The 19,501-nt window shown below is 49.3% G+C and overlaps 2 protein-coding genes across 2 annotated transcripts in view; both read left to right on the top strand.

The window, feature by feature from the left end:
- Positions 1-19,173, top strand: part of LOC143955200 (uncharacterized) — a 59,993-nt gene extending 40,820 nt beyond the window's left edge. Inside the window, 1 exon segment of the mRNA XM_077465288.1 lies at positions 17,689-19,173. Within this exon segment, the coding sequence (XP_077321414.1) occupies positions 17,689-18,425 (737 nt within the window). The 3' untranslated portion in view covers positions 18,426-19,173.
- Positions 3,262-16,353, top strand: LOC143956377 (uncharacterized). Its single transcript, XM_077466597.1, has 5 exons — positions 3,262-3,360; positions 11,202-11,299; positions 15,773-15,861; positions 15,969-16,118; positions 16,218-16,353. Exons 2-5 carry the CDS (start codon positions 11,224-11,226, stop codon positions 16,248-16,250), a joined length of 348 nt encoding a protein of 115 aa, XP_077322723.1. The 5' UTR covers positions 3,262-3,360; positions 11,202-11,223; the 3' UTR covers positions 16,251-16,353.
- Positions 19,174-19,501: the final 328 nt, after the last annotated feature.

The raw sequence follows: 19,501 nt of genomic DNA, 5'->3' as shown, positions 1-19,501 counted from the left end.
CAGAGTGGTAATGAAGGTTAAAAGAATGTACAGAGCGCTATTGAAGGTTACAAGAAAGTGCAGAGCGGTAATGAAGATGACAAGAATGTGCAGAGCGGTAATGAAGGTGACAAGAATGTGCAGAGCGGTAATGAAGGTGACAAGAAAATGCAGAGCGGTAATGAAGGTGACAAGAATGTGCAGAGCGCTATTGAAGGTTACAAGAAAGTGCAGAGCGGTAATGAAGGTTACAAGAATGTGCAGAGCGGTAATGAAGGTTACAAGAAAATGCAGAGTGGTAATGAAGGTTAAAAGAATGTACAGAGCGCTATTGAAGGTTACAAGAAAGTGCAGAGCGGTAATGAAGGTGACAAGAAAGTGCAGAGCGGTAATGAAGGTGACAAGAAAGTGCAGAGCGGTAATGAAGGTGACAAGAAAGTGCAGAGCGATAATGAAGGTGACAAGAAAGTGCAGAGCGGTAATGAAGGTGACAAGAAAGTGCAGAGCGGTAATGAAGGTGACAAGAAAGTGCAGAGCGGCAATGAAGGTGACAAGAAAGTGCAGAGCGGCAATGAAGGTGACAAGAAAGTGCAGAGCGGCAATGAAGGTGACAAGAAAGTGCAGAGCGGTAATGAAGGTGACAAGAATGTGCAGAGCGGTAATGAAGGTGACAAGAATGTGCAGAGCGGTAATGAAGGTGACAAGAATGTGCAGAGCGGTAATGAAGGTGACAAGAAAGTGCAGAGCGATAATGAAGGTGACCAGAAAGTGCAGAGCGGTAATGAAGGTGACAAGAAAGTGCAGAGCGGTAATGAAGGTGACAAGAATGTGCAGAGCGGTAATGAAGGTGACAAGAAAGTGCAGAGCGATAATGAAGGTGACCAGAAAGTGCAGAGCGGTAATGAAGGTGACAAGAAAGTGCAGAGCGGCAATGAAGGTGATAAGAAAGTGCAGAGCGGCAATGAAGGTGACAAGAAAGTGCAGAGCGGTAATGAAGGTGACAAGAAAGTGCAGAGCGGTAATGAAGGTGACAAGAAAGTGCAGAGCGGCAATGAAGGTGACAAGAAAGTGCAGAGCGGTAATGAAGGTGACAAGAAAGTGCAGAGCGGTAATGAAGGTGACAAGAAAGTGCAGAGCGGTAATGAAAGTGACAAGAATGTGCAGAGTGGTAATGAAGGTGACAAGAAAGTGCAGAGCAGTAATGAAGGTGACAAGAAAATGCAGAGCGGTAATGAAGGTGACAAGAAAGTGCAGAGCGGTAATGAAGGTGACAAGAAAATGCAGAGCGGCAATGAAGGTGACAAGAATGTGCAGAGTGCTACTGAAGGTTACAAGAAAGTGCAGAGCGGTAATGAAGGTTACAAGAAAATGCAGAGTGGTAATGAAGGTTAAAAGAATGTACAGAGCACTATTGAAGGTTACAAGAATGTGCAGAGCGGTAATGAAGGTAACAAAAATGTGCAGAGCGGTAATGAAGGTGACAAAAATGTGCAGAGCGGTAATGAAGGTTACAAGAATGTGCAGAGCGGTAATGAAGGTTACAAGAAAATGCAGAGTGGTAATGAAGGTTAAAAGAATGTACAGAGCACTATTGAAGGTTACAAGAATGTGCAGAGCGGTAATGAAGGTAACAAAAATGTGCAGAGCGGTAATGAAGGTGACAAGAATGTGCAGAGCGGTAATGAAGGTGATAAGAAAGTGCAGAGCGGCAATGAAGGTGACAAGAAAGTGCAGAGCGGTAATGAAGGTGACAAGAAAGTGCAGAGCGGTAATGAAGGTGACAAGAAAGTGCAGAGCGGCAATGAAGGTGACAAGAAAGTGCAGAGCGGTAATGAAGGTGACAAGAAAGGGCAGAGCGGTAATGAAGGTGACAAGAAAGTGCAGAGCGGTAATGAAAGTGACAAGAATGTGCAGAGTGGTAATGAAGGTGACAAGAAAGTGCAGAGCAGTAATGAAGGTGACAAGAAAATGCAGAGCGGTAATGAAGGTGACAAGAAAGTGCAGAGCGGTAATGAAGGTGACAAGAAAATGCAGAGCGGCAATGAAGGTGACAAGAAAATGCAGAGCGGCAATGAAGGTGACAAGAATGTGCAGAGTGCTACTGAAGGTTACAAGAAAGTGCAGAGCGGTAATGAAGGTTACAAGAAAATGCAGAGTGGTAATGAAGGTTAAAAGAATGTACAGAGCACTATTGAAGGTTACAAGAATGTGCAGAGCGGTAATGAAGGTAACAAAAATGTGCAGAGCGGTAATGAAGGTGACAAAAATGTGCAGAGCGGTAATGAAGGTTACAAGAATGTGCAGAGCGGTAATGAAGGTTACAAGAAAATGCAGAGTGGTAATGAAGGTTAAAAGAATGTACAGAGCACTATTGAAGGTTACAAGAATGTGCAGAGCGGTAATGAAGGTAACAAAAATGTGCAGAGCGGTAATGAAGGTGACAAAAATGTGCAGAGCGGTAATGAAGGTGACAAGAATGTGCAGAGCGGTAATGAAGGTGACAAGAAAATGCAGAGCGGTAATGAAGGTGACAAGAATGTGCAGAGTGCTATTGAAGGTTACAAGAAAGTGCAGAGCGGTAATGAAGGTTACAAGAATGTGCAGAGCGGTAATGAAGGTTACAAGAAAATGCAGAGTGGTAATGAAGGTTAAAAGAATGTACAGAGCACTATTGAAGGTTACAAGAATGTGCAGAGCGGTAATGAAGGTGACAAAAATGTGCAGAGCGGTAATGAAGGTGACAAGAAAGTGCAGAGCGCTAATGAAGATGACAAGAATGTACAGAGCACTATTGAAGGTTACAAGAAAGTGCAGAGCGGTAATGAAGGTGACAAGAATGTGCAGAGCGGTAATGAAGGTGACAAGAATGTGCAGAGCGGTAATGAAGGTGACAAGAAAGTGCAGAGCGCTAATGAAGATGACAAGAATGTGCAGAGCGGTAATGAAGGTGCCATGAAAGCGCAGAGCGGTAATGCAGGTGACAAGAATGTTCCTCCATGCCAGAAGTCATCTTAAGCAAGCTTGGTGTTCTCTCTCTTCATACTATAATGTACTTTGTTTCATATTTTTGTGGTTCAAAAACAAAAAAAAAATTCAGAACGGATTGACCTGATTTACATTGAACCCTATGAGAAAAATTTACCGAGGTATCACTGTAAATGTACCTAAAATGTAAATGTGCCAATTTTAATGTATGAATGAAGAACATAAGGCTGTAGTATTTAAATTGTCCACTAGATGCCGATCTCACTCCTGAGCGTGGAACGCAAAGAAGGAAGTGATGTTATGTACAGACAGGAAGTGTTGTATGGTAAAGACAGGAAGTTTCATAGGAGAGGTGATTTGTTAGGAAATAGCGTACAGATATTATTGGATCTTGAGGTACATTTATTTTACTATTTATTTATTACAGTTATTTGTATAGCGTTGTCAGTTTAGGCAGTGCTTTATATATATATATATATATATATATTATATATATATATATATATATATATATATATATATATATATATATATATTGTAAAGCACTGCCTGTTGTGCTAGAAGGGGGGATTTAGGGAGAGGGGTATGCGTTAGGAGGGGGATTTGTGTCTAGCAGAGGGGGTTTTGTGCTAGGACCATGTATTTTGGTGGCGCAATTTAAAAATCATGGCAGCACCTTTTTTGCGAGCATTGAGCAGCCTAATACAAAAAGAATGTGACAAAAACCCACCGGCTCAAACGCACCTTCTTGTTACAACGAGCCCTCAGACTGGAGTGCCTGGAGATTGTGGCAATTCTAAAGGGTGCCTTGACTTGAAAAAGGTTGAAGAGCCCTTCTCTATATCACTGGGTGATGTGATTGATGGCGGATGGACATTATGGGGCATTTTTATTTTTTTTTCAACTAAAGGACTTGGTAAAAACTGTGGCTTGTTTACACATTACTTTTTTGTGAATGAGTAGGGATATTATGTACCCTTTAATTGTTCACATGAGGGATCTGGTATCTGGGTTCCCCCTTATTGTTAAAGGGGACTTCAAGATTCCATTAAGCCCCCCCCCAGCTACAGACCCCCACAATCACCAGGCCAGGGTTGTGGGGAAGGCGCCCTTATCCTGATCAACATGGGAATAAGGTACTTTGCCGGAGAGTCCCCCCTTTTGGAAAGGCACTCACTTATGTCGAGGGCATGTGCCCTGCTATGATTCAGGAGGGGGTGTATGCTTGTCCTCCTCCTGTCCTGGCCAGCCAGGCTGTATGATCAGATGAGGGTCCAGTATGTTTTTTTTCAGGGGCCTTGCTTTTTTTTGTGATTTTTGTGTGGTGTTCCCTCTTAAAATCTACACCAGAACTGAGTGATCTGGTATAAGTTTTGTCAGGACCTCACACATTTTTTTTTTTCTGCACGGGGTCACTCTTAACGCTTCATTCAAAGGGTCCTCCCTTTGGCAAGGCACTAACTCATGTCCAGGGCATGTGGCCTGGTATGATTCAGGAGGAGGGTTGCACGCTCGTACTCTTCCTTTCCTGGCCAGCCAGACTGTATGATCAGATAAGGGTCCAGTATGTTTTATTTTTTCCAGGGGCCTTGCTCTTTTTTTGTGATTTTTTTTTTTTTTGTGTGGGGTTCCCTCTTAAAATCTATACCAGATCTGAGTGGTCTACTATAAGTTTTGTCAGGACCTCACCCATTTTTTTTTTCTGCACGGGCACGGAGGTAACAGAGCCGGGACAACGGGTGGGCACAAGGGGAAGCTGCCCCAGGTGCAGCAAAGCAAGGGGGCAAAGAATGGATGCAGGGTGGTACACCCATTGTATAGCATGTATTACAGTGCGGGCGATGGGCACAATTCTGGATCCTTTGCCTGGGAACTGGGCGACCCTGTCCTGGTACTGGCAGGCAGCGTTTGTTACTTCACCTGCATCCACCTCAAATGGCACACAGGAAGCCTATAAAGGTAAATGCAGACACAATGGCTGCATGGGCACAGCCAGACACAGTCAAATGTGAGCCTGATGGGCCTGGGATGAATTAGGAGGGGAACCCCATGCCATTTCTTTAAGCTATCCCCACCCCTTTGCTCACATGGCTGGGGATTCTCTGCCATGTAAGTGAATAGGGTGTTGATGTCATTGGTTAGAGGAAGTAAATCAAGATGGGTTTTACTTCCTCTTTGCTTCCCTGCAAAGGTAAAGCATAATGGGCTACTCTGCATCACATAGTAGCCCATTATGTGTCACTTACCTGAAACCGAAGCCTGCGATGTCCCCGATTTCCTCTCTGGCTGGAAGCGTCCATTCTTCACCCCTCTTCCTTTTGGGGCCATGGACTCTGGCTCTGTGACTGGCCGGAGTCTCCTGATGTCGCATGCATGTGGGAGCCTCCAGTCACGGCATGACCCCATCTAGAAACGGCACAGCGTGCCCTTTCTATAGTGCACATGTGCCAAATTCATCAACGCATGAACAGTAGAAAATACTGCTAAATCGTGGAGGTTTAGGAGATATTTACAGCACATACAAGTAAGCCTTAATCTAGGCTTACTTGTGGGTGAACGTGGTTGTAAAGGCTGTACAACCACTTTAAGGACTCTGTGATGTTTGCACCCACTGGTGTCCTTAACAACCATTCACAACAGGAAGTTTTCATGTATAATAGCAGAAGTAATGCCGTTATTATACATGATCTTCTCCCGCCAAAAGGGTAAATGTTCGGTTGTTCATCCAAACAGTGAAGGTTTGGTCCAAACTTTTTTTCTCATATCGTCTTCCAGGACAGCCTTTGAGATATAGGGCTCCTCCCTCCGGGACAGGAAACACGTCAAGCCAATTAAATAAAAGGTGTGGTCCTCCAGGCCCTCCTCAGTTTTTGTGTTTCCTGCCGGAAGGGAAGGAGCACGTTTGGAACTGGTAAGGGGAGCTCCTTCTCAGGGGTTTTGCCTGGGGAGAGCACCTTGATGGACCTGACCCTTAGCACCCCTCGGTCCGTACGAAGGGAGGAGAGGGTAGCTTTCAGTCCCCGCTGCCATTTAAAACGTTCGGAGAGAACGGGACCCCGATGCGCGGCAATCTCCCCCTCGGAGCGCTAACCGCTAGTACCTGTCGGTCGGATGGCGGCGGGAGACGTTCGTTCCACCGACCGGCGTCCGGGTACTGTGAGCGGTGCGTTCGTAAGGAACGCACGGCGTCGGGGCGGAGACTTTGCGTTCTGCCGTACGGAAGTGGGAGAGACGCACTTCTGCTGGATTCGCGTCATCAGGGGGCGCCGCAGGACCTTTGGGCTTTTCCAGTCCTTTGGGCGTGGCGGTGTGACTACAGGGTTGCCTGGAGCGGTGTGAAGGCTCAGAGAGACTGAGTGAGACACAGGAACCATGGAGAGTGCAGTTGTGCAGGTGGACTCCGGTTCAACAGGCTCCAGTACCTCTCAGGTAAGCTTGGTGAGGGCAGACCAGGACTTACACTGGGGGGTGGGGGGTCACTCTGACCTATAGTACCTTCCCGGGGTGGAGAACCTGCTGGTGAGGGGGGCACTTCCTAGGCGGACCCTAGAAGCACAGTGGTGTGGTCAGGGGTGGTATTTTAATGGGACCCTGTTTTTCTTTGTTGGTAGGTTAAACAGGACAGAGCCCAGATACCTTTGCCCAGAAGGAAATGTGCCGTGTGTGGGGCTAAGTTAGGCACCGGTTGGGGGAAGCCGCTTGCCCGGATTGTGTCAGTAGCCTGGTGAAAGAGGACTCGGTGGCAGCTTGTCACAATGTTTTAACATCCGTAAAGGATGAAATTGCATCCACTTTCCAGTCATTTAAAAGCATGATGGATAGGGTGCAGGGTCCCTCTGTCTCTTTACCCAGGGCTGTGAGGTGGGTGACCTCCTCAAGGCTATATATGACACTTTGGTCAACAGGTCCAGCTTTCAAAACACGACATGATGTATCAAGGGTCGATTGTAATGAAAGACAGGGTATTCCCCGTCCATAGGTCGCTAGTGGAGGCGATTCTGCTGGAGTGGGAACAATCGGAAAAAAGGCAATTTTTTTCAAGTAGCCTTAAAAGGAGGTTCCCTTTTGAGTTGGATGCGGTGCATCCCTGGAACAAGGTTCCCAAATTAGATGCTCCCTTGGCTAAGGTCTCTAAGAAGACAGATTTGGCCTTTGATGATATGGGTTCACTCAGGAATCCTACGGATAAGAGGGGAGATGTGCTGCTTAAGAGAGCCTGAGGATGCCTCTTCCAGCGGGCTTAAACCAGCCCTAGCAGCTACCTGTGTGGCCAGAAACTTGGAGTGTTGGCTTACACAGTTACAATCGCATATTTCTGCGGGTACTTCTAGGCAGCAGCTGTTGAAGTCCTTTCCGCTACTGTTCAAGGCTGTGGGCTTTTTAGCTGATGCCTCTGCAGAATCAGTCAAACTGGCTGCTAGATCTGCAGCACTAGTGAACGTTGCCAGAAGGGCCGTTTGGCTTAAAACCTGGTCAGGAGACACCGCTTCAAAATTGAGGTTATGTGGATTACCCTTTTCAGGGGACCATTTGTTCGGGCCCGACCTGCAAGAGGCGTTAGAGCGCACGCAGGATAGGAAGAAAGCTTCCCCAGAAAGGAAAAAGAGACCAGAAGGGAAGCGCCTTTTTTGAAGCCCCAGGCAGCAGAACCTACAGGAATGGGAGGTTCGCCCCAAAAAGCATTGGCAAGGGAAGGGGCAAAGGAGGAATCTTATTCAGTCCTCCTCAACCCTCCCCTAAAACACAGTGACTCCTGCGTCCCGGTGGGAGGAAGACTGGGGAAGTTCCTCCCACACTGGGAAGCTTCAACCGAAAGTCCGTTCATTCGAGATATAATAAGGAACGGCTACAGGTTGGAGTTTGGTTCAGTTCCCCTCCCAAATTTTCAAGTAACAAGGTTACCAAGGGACCAAGAGAAAGCAGAGGCTTTGGCTCTTCTTCTGGGGGATCTGGTGGACCAAGAAGGAATGGCGCAGGTGCCTCAAGAGGAGCGAGGCTTGGGGGTTTACTCCCACGTATTTGTGGTAAAGTAACCTTCGGGAAAGTTCAGGTTAATACTGAATCTCCGCCCCCTAAACAGATTCATAAAATACAAGCGGTTCCGGATGGGGTCAATCTTCTCGGTAACCAAGTTCCTGTTTCAGGGCTGTCACATGGCCACAGTGGATCTCAGGGATGCATATTGGCATATCCCGATTCATCTGGAATCTCAGAGATTTCTCAGGTTGGCGGTGAGGTTGAACACGGGTGTGTTACACCTCCAGTCTCGAGCTCTCCCCTTCGGGCTTTCAGCCTCACCAAGAATCTTTATAAAGGTTCTGGCAGAGGCACTGGCCCCATTAAGGCTCAAGGCTATAACAGTGATCCCATATCTGGACGATCTACTGTTCATAGCCCAGTCGGCCCAACAGCTGCAGAGGGACATACAGGAGGCCTTGGTTTTTCTGCGCTCACTGGGGTGGCTGATAAACCAGGAAAAATCCCAGCTGACCCCCTCACAGGAGGTCCTGTATTTAGGATACAGGATTTCTTCGATGGAAATGAGGGTATTCCTTCTGGAGGAGAAGATCTGCAAGCTAGAGCAGGCAGTAGCCCAGCTTCAATCTGGTCGGGAAGCCCAGATCAGGGAGGTTATGAGAGTCCTGGGGTTGATGACATCATGCTTTCCAGCGGTGGTCTGGGCAAGGCATCATCAGCGCCCTTTACAGAGACTCATGCTCCGTTATTGGGATGGCAGGCAGGAGAGCCTGGATCAGGTTATGCCCCTATCCTCGGCAGTCAGGAGGTCTCTTTGGTGGTGGCGGGCCCAGGTCAACCTAGACAGGGGTCTCCCCTGGTCCCCACAAGCTACGGTGGTGGTCACGACCGATGCCAGTACGCTGGGTTGGGGTGCCCACCTAGAGGGAAGCTTAGCCCAGGGTTCCTGGTCGAACCTAGAGACAGGTCGTTCCTCAAACCAGAAGGAACTTCTGGCAGTTTGGAAGGCTATAGAAACCTTCCAGTCCCAGTTACATGGCAGGGATCTGCAAGTTCGCTCAGACAATGTGGCAGCAGTAGCCTACCTGGACAAGCAAGGGGGAACCAAAAGCCCTGCACTCCAGGTAATTGCGGACAGAAGCTTCTGCTGGGCAGAGAAGAACTTGTCCGCAATATCAGCCATTCACCTAAAGGGAATTTACTGGCTGACTTTCTCAGTCGCCAGAAGAGAGGTCAGGACGAGTGGTCCCTCAACAAGGAAGTGTTCGAGGAGATTGTGTCATGCTGGGGAAGGCCAGAAATAGACCTATTTGCAACAGAAGGCAACAGGAAGGTGACGCACTTTTTTTCGGTTCACCCACAGGATCGGGCCAGGGGGATAGACGCCCTTGCCAATCCATGGCTGTTCGGCCTGTGTTATGTCTTTCCTCCCGTAAGGATGGTGGCGGAGGTCCTGCAGAAGTTCCGTTCGGAGACTACGGACCTCATTTTAGTAGCTCCTTTTTGGCCAAGGAGACCCTGGTTTGCCAGCATAAAGAGATTGGCCGTCCATCCTCCGCTGTTGCTACCAGTCAGGGAGGATTTACTTTCCCAGGGGCCGATCCGGTGTCCTCAGATAGAGAGGCTCAAGCTTGCGGCCTGGTATCTGAGGAACAAATCTTAAGGTCACAAGGTTTCTCAGAAAGAGTGATTATGACCTTGTTAGAATGTCGTAAACCAGTTGCTAGGGCAATTTACGCCAAGGTAGGAAAGAGGTTTAATTCCTGGTTGCGAGAACAGGGAATTGCAAGCCCCGGGGTCCCGGCAGTCCTGGACTTTCTACAAGCAGGGGTAGAGCTGGGCCTATCTATCAGCACTCTAAAGGTACAGGTGGCGGCCTTAAGCGTTTTCCTTCAGTCCTCCCTTCAGCAGAATCCATTTGTCAGGAACTTCTTCAAGGCTCTGTCTAGATCCAGGCCTGTCAGAATGAAGACCTGTCCTACCTGGGATTTGGCCTTGGTTCTTAGGGCTTTGACCCAAGACCCATTTGAACCATTAGAGGGAGCATCACTTAAGTGGATGGTACTAAAGACTGTGTTTTTGATAGCGATCACGTCAGCTAGAAGGGTCAGTGATCGGCAGGCACTCTCGGTCAGAGAGCCATTTTTGTTAATCTTAGAGGACAGGGTAGTACTTAAGACTGACCCTAGTTTTCTTCCTAAAGTGGTGTCCACTCTTCATAGGACACAGGATATTATTTTGCCAACTTTTTTCTCAACCTCAGACGAGGACGAGGCGAGATCTTTAAGTTTGTTAGACGTCAGGAGAAGTCTATTAATTTTTCTAGAAGCCACTAGGGTCTTCAGGAAGTCAGACTCACTTTTTGTTAATTTTTCGGGCGCCCGCAAGGGCTGCAAGGCGTCCAAAGCGTCTATCGCCAGGTAGATACGGATGGCGATAGTTAAAGCCTATGAGTTAGAGGGGAAGCAGGCACCCTTAGTTAAGGCACACTCTACAAGGGCGGTTTCCACATCGTGGGCAGAGAGGGCTGGAGCCTCTCCGGAGGAGATCTGCAAAGCAGCAACGTGGTCCAGCTACTCAACGTTTGCAAGACATTACCGTCTGGATTTATGGTCTGATAAAGAACAGACTTTTGGACGTAAGGTCCTCCAGGCAGTGGTCCCGCCCTGACAAGGTGAGCTCCTTGCTTATCATCTCAAAGGCTGTCCTGGAAGACGATATGAGAAAACCGGAGTTAGACTTACCGGTAACTCTTTTTCTAGGAGTCTTCCAGGACAGCCTGGCTTCCCACCCAAAGTTGTTTAAATTGGACTAAGTGGTGAGGATGTGTATTAACGTGATTGTTAGTGTGTTATGTCTTTCAGAGCCTCCCGGCGGTTCTTGGAGTAAAACTGAGGAGGGCCTGGAGGACCACACCTTTTATTTAATTGGCTTGACGTGTTTCCTGTCCCGGAGGGAGGAGCCCTATATCTCAAAGGCTGTCCTGGAAGACTCCTAGAAAAAGAGTTACCGGTAAGTCTAACTCCGGTTTTTGGACTGAATCTTGAGGTCATCACTAGTATAGACATTACACATCCTGGTATAGTCCAAATAATTCTCAATTTATTGTCTATCGACAAAGAAGAGTGTCCTATTTAGATCAGTAGGAGGTGAGGAGGATTCTGGGAGGGTCACGTGACTTCATCCATATCTCTATAGTTAAAACATTGTTTTAATTCATTGATGATTACTTTCTCTCTATACACCAAATTATAAAATAGTGAAGGAAACATCTGGAGATCCATGAACACGAGTAGCCGTCTTCACAGGACATCACCCATCACACACCAAAAAGATCATTGGTCTGCTGACAGGAGAGGTGAGCGGTGCCGGGAATTCTGGGACATTATCCAGTAACAGACAAGGGATGTGTATGGATGGTGACTGTATCATTGTGTGTGTCAGGTTCCTATAAGGTGTCAGGATGTCACTGTCTATTCTCTCCATGGAGGAGTGGGAGTATTTAGAAGGACACAAGGATCTCTACAAGGACGTCATGATCAGAGGCGGCTCTCTAATTAGGCAAATTAGGCCATTGCCTAAGGCCCCGCAGTCTCAGGGGCCTCGCAATCGACTAATTTGCCTGTGATCAATGCGGTGGCAGCAAGTGCGGGGAGCGGGACAGTAGAGTCCTCTAGGTGGCGCAGTGGCTGGATGACAGACGGCATTAGGGCGGCATATCCATGTGGGACCCTCACCTGAGCTTCTCTCTTGTGCCGCTCACCAGACCTCTCCTCCCCACCTGCCTCCTATTTGGTTCTGGGCTGGGGGGGGTTGCTGAAAAACCACCCAGCTGGATAGTCCCACCATGAGTGTGAAGAGGGAGGAACTCTTATGCTGCCGACCAGAGGAAAGGTGAGTGCCCGTGCCGTGCAGCCTTCCCTGTGTGCCTGAATAGGAGGAGCGGTGGGGAGACTGCACATAGATAGTGGAATTGATTTTTCCATATTACTCCATACAGCCGCTGAATGTCTGCAGGGAGGAGAGGTGATCATTCAGCGGTTGCATGGAGGAATATGAAAAAATCAATTCCACTATCTATGTGCAGTCTCTCCACCACTCCTATCTAACTTTTTCTGCATCCCCCGTACTCTCCGGCCCCTCCTTGTACTCCCTGGCTCCGCCCCTCTGTGTGCTCCCTGGCCCCGCCCCTCCGTGCGATCCCTGGCCCCGCCCCTCCGTGCGCTCTTTGGCCCCGCCCCTCCTGCTCTCCAGCCCCTCCGTGTGCTCACTGGCTGCACCCCTCCTGCTCTCCAGCCCCTCCTTGTGCTCCCTGGCTCCGCCCCTTCTTGTACTCCCTTTCTCCACGCATCCTGCTCTTCAGCCCCTCCCTTTGCTCCCTGGCTCCGCCCCTCCTGCTCTCCAGCCCCTCCTTGTGCTCACTGGCTCCGCCCCTTCTTGTGCTCCCTTTCTCCACGCCTCCTGCTCTTCAGCCCCTCCCTGGCTCCTCCCCTCCTGCTCTCCAGCCCATTCTTGTCCTCCCTGGCTCCACCCCCATTTCGCCAGCACCCCCTGCTCTCCAATTCTTTCTGCCTCCCCTCTCAAGCTCCCCCCCAGCACTCTTCACCCCCCACCCTTAGCACTATCTGGCCCCCAGCACTCTCCACCCTACACCCCCTGCGGCTCTCTCTGGCTCCCAGCACTCTCCACCCCACACCCCCTAGCTCTGTCTTGCCCCCAGCACTCTCCACCTTCCACCCCCAGCACTCTCCACCTTCCACCCCCAGCACTCTCCACCTTCCACCCCCAGCACTCTCCACCCTCCACCCCCAGCACTCTCCGGCCCCCACCCCCCCAGCACTCTCTGGCCCCCAGCACTCTCCCCCCCCACCCCCCAGTACTCCCCGCCCCCACCCCCCAGCACTCCCCGCCCCCCACCCCCCAGCAATCTCTGGTCCCCACCCCCCAGCACTCTCTGGCCCCCAGCACTCTCTGCCCCCACCCCCAGTAATCTCTGGCCCCCACCCCCAGCACTCTCCACCCCCCAGTACTCTCTGGCCCCCAGCACTCCCCGCCTCCCACCCCCCAGCAATCTCTGGCCCCCACCCCCCAGCACTCTCTGGCCCCCAGCACTCTCTGCCCCCACCCCCAGCACTCTCTGCCCCCCACCCCCCAGTACTCTCTGGCCCCCAGCACTCTCCGCCCCCCACCCCTGAGCATTCTCTGGCCCCCAGCACTCTCCGCCCCCCACCCCGAGCATTCTCTGGCCCCCAGCACTCTCCACCCCCCACCCCGAGCATTCTCTGGCCCCCAGCACTCTCCGCCCCCCACCCGAGCATTTTCTGGCCCCCTGCACTCTCTGCCCCCCAGCATTCTCTGGCCCCCAGCACCCCCCAGCACTCTCCAGTCCCCACCCCCCAGCACTCTCCCGGTCCCCACCCCCTAGCACTCTACAGCTTCTCCCTGCTCTTTGCCCCCCCAGGGGCTACAGACAGGGACAGATCTCTAGATCTCTCTCACCCCCTTTCCCTCACCCCCTCTTTCTCACTTCCCCCTCTCTCTCTTACCCCCTCTCTCCCCCTCTTTCTCTTACCCCCTCTCTCCCCCTCTTTCTCTTACCCCCCTCTCTCCCCCTCTTTCTCTTACCCCCCTCTCCCTCCCCCTCTCTCACCACACTCCTCTCTCTTACCCCTTCCCACAACTCTCTCTCTGTCCCTTACCCCTTCCCACCCCTCTCTCTCTCCCTTCTCTCCCTTCCCTCCCTTCTCTCCCTTCCCTCCCTTCTCTTCCTTCTCTCCCTTCCCTCGCTCTCTCCCTTCCCTCGCTCTCTCCCCTCCCTCGCTCTCTCCCCTCCTTCTCTCCCTTCCCTCCCTCTCTCCCTTCCCTCTATCCCCCCTTCCCTTCCCTCCCTCTCTCCCTCCCACTCTCCCTTCCCTCCCTCTCTCCTCTCTCTTCCTCCCTCCCCTTCCCTCTCTTCTCCCTTGCTTCCCTCTCTATCTACCTTCCCTCCCTCTCTCCCTTCCCTCCCTCTCTCCCCTTCCTTCCCTCTCTCTCTCCCTTCCTTACCTCCCTCTCTCTCTCCCTTCCTTACCTCCCTCTCTCCCCTCCCTTCCTTCCCTCTCCCCTCCCTTCCTTCCCTCTCTCTGTCCCCCTTCCCTTCCTTCCCTCTCTCTGTCCCTTCCCTTCCTTCCCTCTCTCTGTCCCTTCCCTTCCGTCCCTCTCTCTGTCTCTTCCCTTCCGTCCCTCTCTCTGTCTCTTCCCTTCCGTCCCTCTCTCCCTTCCCTTCCGTCCCTCTCTCCCTTCCCTTCCGTCCCTCTCTCCCTTCCCTTCCGTCCCTCTCTCCCTTCCCTTCCTTCCTTCCTTCTCTCTCTCTCCCTTCCTTCCCTCCCCCCTCCCTTCCTCTCTCCCTCCCCCCTCCCCCTCCCCCCTCCCTTCCTTTCTCCTCCCTTCCTCTCTCCTCCCTTCCCTCCCTCTCTTCCCCCTTCCCTCGCTCTCTCTCCTTCCCTCTCTCCTTCCCTCTCTCTCTTCCTTCCCTCTCTTCCCCCTCCCTTTCCTCCCTCTCTCCTCCCTCCCTTTCCTCCCTCTCTCCTCCCTCCCTTTCCTCCCTCTCTCCTCCCTCCCTTTCCTCCCTTCTCTCTCTCTCCTCCCTCCCTTCTCTCTCTCCTCCCTCCCTTCTCTCTCTCCTCCCTTCCCTCTCTCCTTCCTTCCCTCCCTTCCCCTCCCTCCCTTCCCTTCCCTCCCCTTTCCTTCCCTCCCCTTCTCTTTCCTTCCCTTTCCTTCCCTCCTCTTCCCTCCTCTTCCCTCCCCTTCCCTTTCCTTCCCTCCCTCCCTTCCTTCCTCCCTCCCTTCCTCCCTTTTCTCCCTTCCTCCCTTCCCTTCCTTCCTCCCTTCCCTCCCTCCCTCTCTCCTCCCTCCCTCTCTCCTCCCTTCCCTCCCTCCCTCTCTCTTCCCTTCCCTCCCTCCCTCTCTCCTCCCTTTCCTCCCTCTCTCCTCCCTTTCCTCCCTCTCTCCTCTCTTCCCTCCCTCTCTCCTCTCTTCCCTCCCTCTCTCCTCTCTTCCCTCCCTCCCCCTCTCCTCCCTTCCCTCTCTACCTTCCCTCTTCCCCCTCTCTCCCCCTTTTGCCCACCCTTTCTCTCCTCCCCCTCTCTCTCTCTCCTCCCTCTCTCTCCCCCTCCCCTCCTCTCCTCTTTCCACCACTCTCTCCCCCTTTTGTGCACCCTTTATCTACCCCTCTCTCACCCCCCTCTCCCCCTCTCACTCACAATGTCTTGCTCCCCTCCCCCTCTCTCTCTTTCCCACCCCCTATCTCTCACAATCTCTCTCTTCCCCTCCCCTCTCTCTCCTCTCCTCTCTGTCTCCCTTCCCTACTCTTGCTCCCCCTGCACTGTGCTGGGATCCCCCCCGCTCTACTTCCTCTGCGGATATGGAATGGCTCAGTGACATCTCCTCCCCATTCTCCCAAGACACAGGAAATTCTTAGAGGGGTTGCCACCTTGTTGGGCCCCAGATGTTTTAATGGCTGCATATGTCTGATGGGTGAGGAGGGTGCCCTGGAAGTGGTGCAGATGAACTGTTTGCTAGATCTGTGCATCTTTTTGCAGCCATTTTTATTGCTTGAATTTTTTTCCCATTATGGGCGTGATTGGGGCCTCATGTGTAAGTTTTGCCTAAGGCCTCACAAATCCTAGAGCCGCCTCTGGTCATGATGGACAATCAGCCGCCCCTCACATCACCGGGTAAGAGGAGACTTTATTGTAAAGGAGAGAGCAGTACGGAGGGTCCACCTAGATCCCTCATCATCTGATAAACACATAGAAACAATGTATTCAGTCAGTGTGTGTTTTTCCTACAGATGGATCCAGTAATGGGAACCCACCAGAGAGATGTCCCCGTCCTCTGTATTCCACACAGGAGGATCACACCATCCCTCACCATCATCAGGTAGGTGGGACTGTGCCACTAAAATTTAAAAATAATTCTAAACCACATTCTTCAAAGTAACTTCTTGTTCCTTTTTATAAATGTATTCTGTCATCTTTGGGGTTTAGGGTGAAAAATTGAAAGACCTCAAAGCTGAGATTAAAAAGGAAGAAGAGGAGACTCTGGTGAGTGGAGCTCAGCAGTCTATGGAGGCGGATAGTCTTCAGGATTCCCAGGATTCCACACAGGAAGATCAAAGCATCCCTCACCATCATCAGGTATAAATAACTGAGCTATACAACTCAAAAGTTATTCTAAACTATGAGATAACTTTCTTATAGATATATATTTTTTTAATATTGAACTTAATTTTCCAGATATTTTATTTTTTGTTTTGGGGTTCAGGATAAATGTGGAAAGGAAATCAAACTTGAGGTTAAAGAAGAAGAAGAGACGTTGGTGAGTGGAGATCAGCCGTCTATGAAGGAGATGACCATGAAAAGTGAACAGGAGGAATCTTCTCTTTATATCAACAGAAGTAAGTAATAATCACCAAATGCAGAAATGTTCACAATTTCCTTTTTTTCTTCTTTGAGTATAAAAGATGAATTTAAATAGTTGCAACGTGAAGATACTGTACACCATATGAAAGGTTCATCTCCATCCCTCAATATAACGTCATGTACCCAACAAATGAGGAGGAGATACTGTACACCATATGAAAGGTTCATCTCCATCCCTCAATATAACGTCATGTTCCCAACAAATGAGGAGGAGATACTGTACACCATATGAAAGGTCCATCTCCATTCCTCAATATAACGTCATGTTCCCAACAAATGAGGAGGAGATACTGTACACCATATGAAAGGTCCATCTCCATCCCTCAATATAACGTCATGTTCCCAACAAATGAGGAGGAGATACTGTACACCATATGAAAGGTCCATCTCCATCCCTCAATATAACGTCATGTTCCCAACAAATGAGGAGGAGATACTGTACACCATATGAAAGGTCCATCTCCATCCCTCAATATAACGTCATATTCCCAACCAATGAGGTGGAGATACTGTACACCATATGAAAGGTCCATCTCCATTCCTCAATATAACGTCATGTTCCCAACAAATGAGGAGGAGATACTGTACACCATATAAAAGGTCCATCTCCATTCCTCAATATAACGTCATGTTCCCAACCAATGAGGTGGAGATACTGTACACCATATGAAAGGTCCATCTCCATTCCTCAATATAACGTCATGTTCCCAACAAATGAGGTGGAGATGCTGTATCTTTATCTGGTTTGTATTGATATTTTATGTTATTGTTGCACCCAATTCCATGCCAGAGCTCTGGGATACTGTAGAGTGTTAGACCAACATACTGTATATGACTTCTGAATGAAAGACAGGAAGAATTATTATAACATTTAAACATTGATTTCCAACAGGTGGACACCATGTCCCGAATAACGTATCTTCAGAATATAAAGAAAATCCCACCACACAACGTTCTCAAGGAGTGAATCGCATTACACAAATAATACATCATAGAACTTATCATATAGAGAGATCATGGGATTTCTCTGATCCTGAGGAATCTTCTGATGATCTACATACTATTATTTTTGAATCTCACAGTACAGATAAATCAACAGATCCATCTAATCCTGAAGAATCTTCCTTAAACCATGAAGGAGCTCACACAGGAGAGCGTTTCTTGTCATCTACAGTGTCTGGGAATTCTTCCAAAGGAACCAGAGAGCCTCCTACACACCAGAAAAGTCATAAGAGTGTGCGTACTTTTCATTGTTCAGAGTGTGGCAAACAATTTACTATCAAAGGGAACCTTCTTAAACACCACAGAATTCACACGGGTGAGCGTCCATTTTTATGTTCAGAGTGCGGGAGATGTTTTAGTCAGAAAGTAGACCTTGTTGCTCACCAAAGAACTCACACTGGTGAGCGTCCATTCTCGTGTTCGCACTGTGGTAAAGGTTTCATTCAGAAAGGAAACCTTCTTATACATCAGAGAACTCACACAGGTGAGCGTCCTTATTCATGTTCGGAGTGTGGGAAACGTTTCATTCATAAATGCACACTTGTTGCTCACCAGAGAATTCACACAGGGGAACGTCCTTTTTCATGTTCACAGTGCGGGAAAAGTTTCATTCACAAAAGCCACCTTGTTGTTCACCAGAGAATTCACACGTGGGAACGTTCTTATTCATGTTCGGAGTGTGGGAAAGGTTTCATTCAAAAAGGCAACCTTGTTGTTCACCAGAGAATTCACACGGGGGAACGTCCTTTTTCATGTTCAGAGTGCGGGAAAGGTTTCAATCTGAAAAGTGACCTTGTTGTTCACCAGAGAGTTCACACGGGGGAACGTCCTTTTTCATGTTCACAGTGCGGGAAAGGTTTCATTCATAAAGGCCAACTTGGTGTTCACCAGAGATTTCATACGGGGGAGCGTCCTTATTCATGTTCAGAGTGCGGGAAAGGTTTCATTCAGAAATATAAACTTCTTAGACACCAGAGAGTTCACACGGGGGAACGTCCTAAAACTGGGAAAACGTATTGACTCGAGTATAAGCCTAGGGTGAGAAATGCGCAGCTACTGTAAGTGGAAAAGAGGGTCAACAATGCCCATATGCATGCCTCACTGTGCCCATTTGCTGCCATAGGTCCCCCGAACAGCAAACTCGGTAGTTAAGGGTTCCTAGATGCCCCCTAGCTGCAGCCAATTTGGGGTCTCTGGACCCAAAGGGTCCCAAAATGACATTGCTGCAGATGGACACAATTGACCCAATTTGAGGCCCCCGTATCTCGAGGCCACTTGGTGCTAGGAACCCCAAATTTGGTGTGCAAACCCAGTGGAACTAGAACTACAACAAATCCAAAGCTGGGATTCCCCGAGATACGGGGCCCCAAAGTCGGTTCGGAAAATTTCAAGCACTTTTCTGCAGCAGAGAATGACATTTTCAAACCAACTTTGGGGCCCCGTATCTCTGGGCCACTTGGTGTAGTTCTAGTTCCACTGGGTTTGCACACCCAATTTGGGGTCCCTAGTACCAAGTGGCCCAGAGATACGGGGCCCCAAAGTTGGTTCGCAAAATGACGTTCTCTGCTGCAGAGAAGTGCTTGATTCGAGTATAAGCACAAGAAAATGTGATGAAAAACTTGGCTTATACTCCAGTATATATAGTAATTTTTTTTCAATTCGATTTTTTTTTTTAAATCAGCTATGCAAGATTGAATTTAGGTTCTTTATTGTGTGTTAATGATGTAATACAATTTTCTAGAATAAACAATAAAGCTCTACTCTACAATATTCTGTTCTGAGTCATTTTTTACAAATGAACATCATTTTTAGATGATTGGTGATTGGAATGTGCTCGGTTCATAGAGAGTCTTCCATTGGTGTTTTATTGGTGATATGTGAGAGTATAGAGCAGTGGTTCTCGACATTTCTAGTGCCGTGACCCCTTGATAAAATTTCCTTACGTGTTGGAGGCCCCTAACAGTAAAATTATTTTCATAGTGTGGGTTGTCAGCACCCAAGGCAAGACAAGTAATTTGCGCCCCTAACCCACGGACACTTAGCGCTCCCTGAGTCCCTTCCACTTGTACAGTATTTTAGGATGTACCACTCGTTCT

This window comes from Lithobates pipiens, unplaced genomic scaffold, assembly GCF_037356315.1.
Source record: "Lithobates pipiens isolate NorthernLeopardFrog02 unplaced genomic scaffold, aLitPip1_a1.2 Scaffold_35, whole genome shotgun sequence".
Lineage (NCBI taxonomy): Eukaryota > Metazoa > Chordata > Amphibia > Anura > Ranidae > Lithobates > Lithobates pipiens.
Note: the sequence above shows the minus strand (reverse complement) of the source record. Positions and strands in the feature narration are given on the sequence as shown.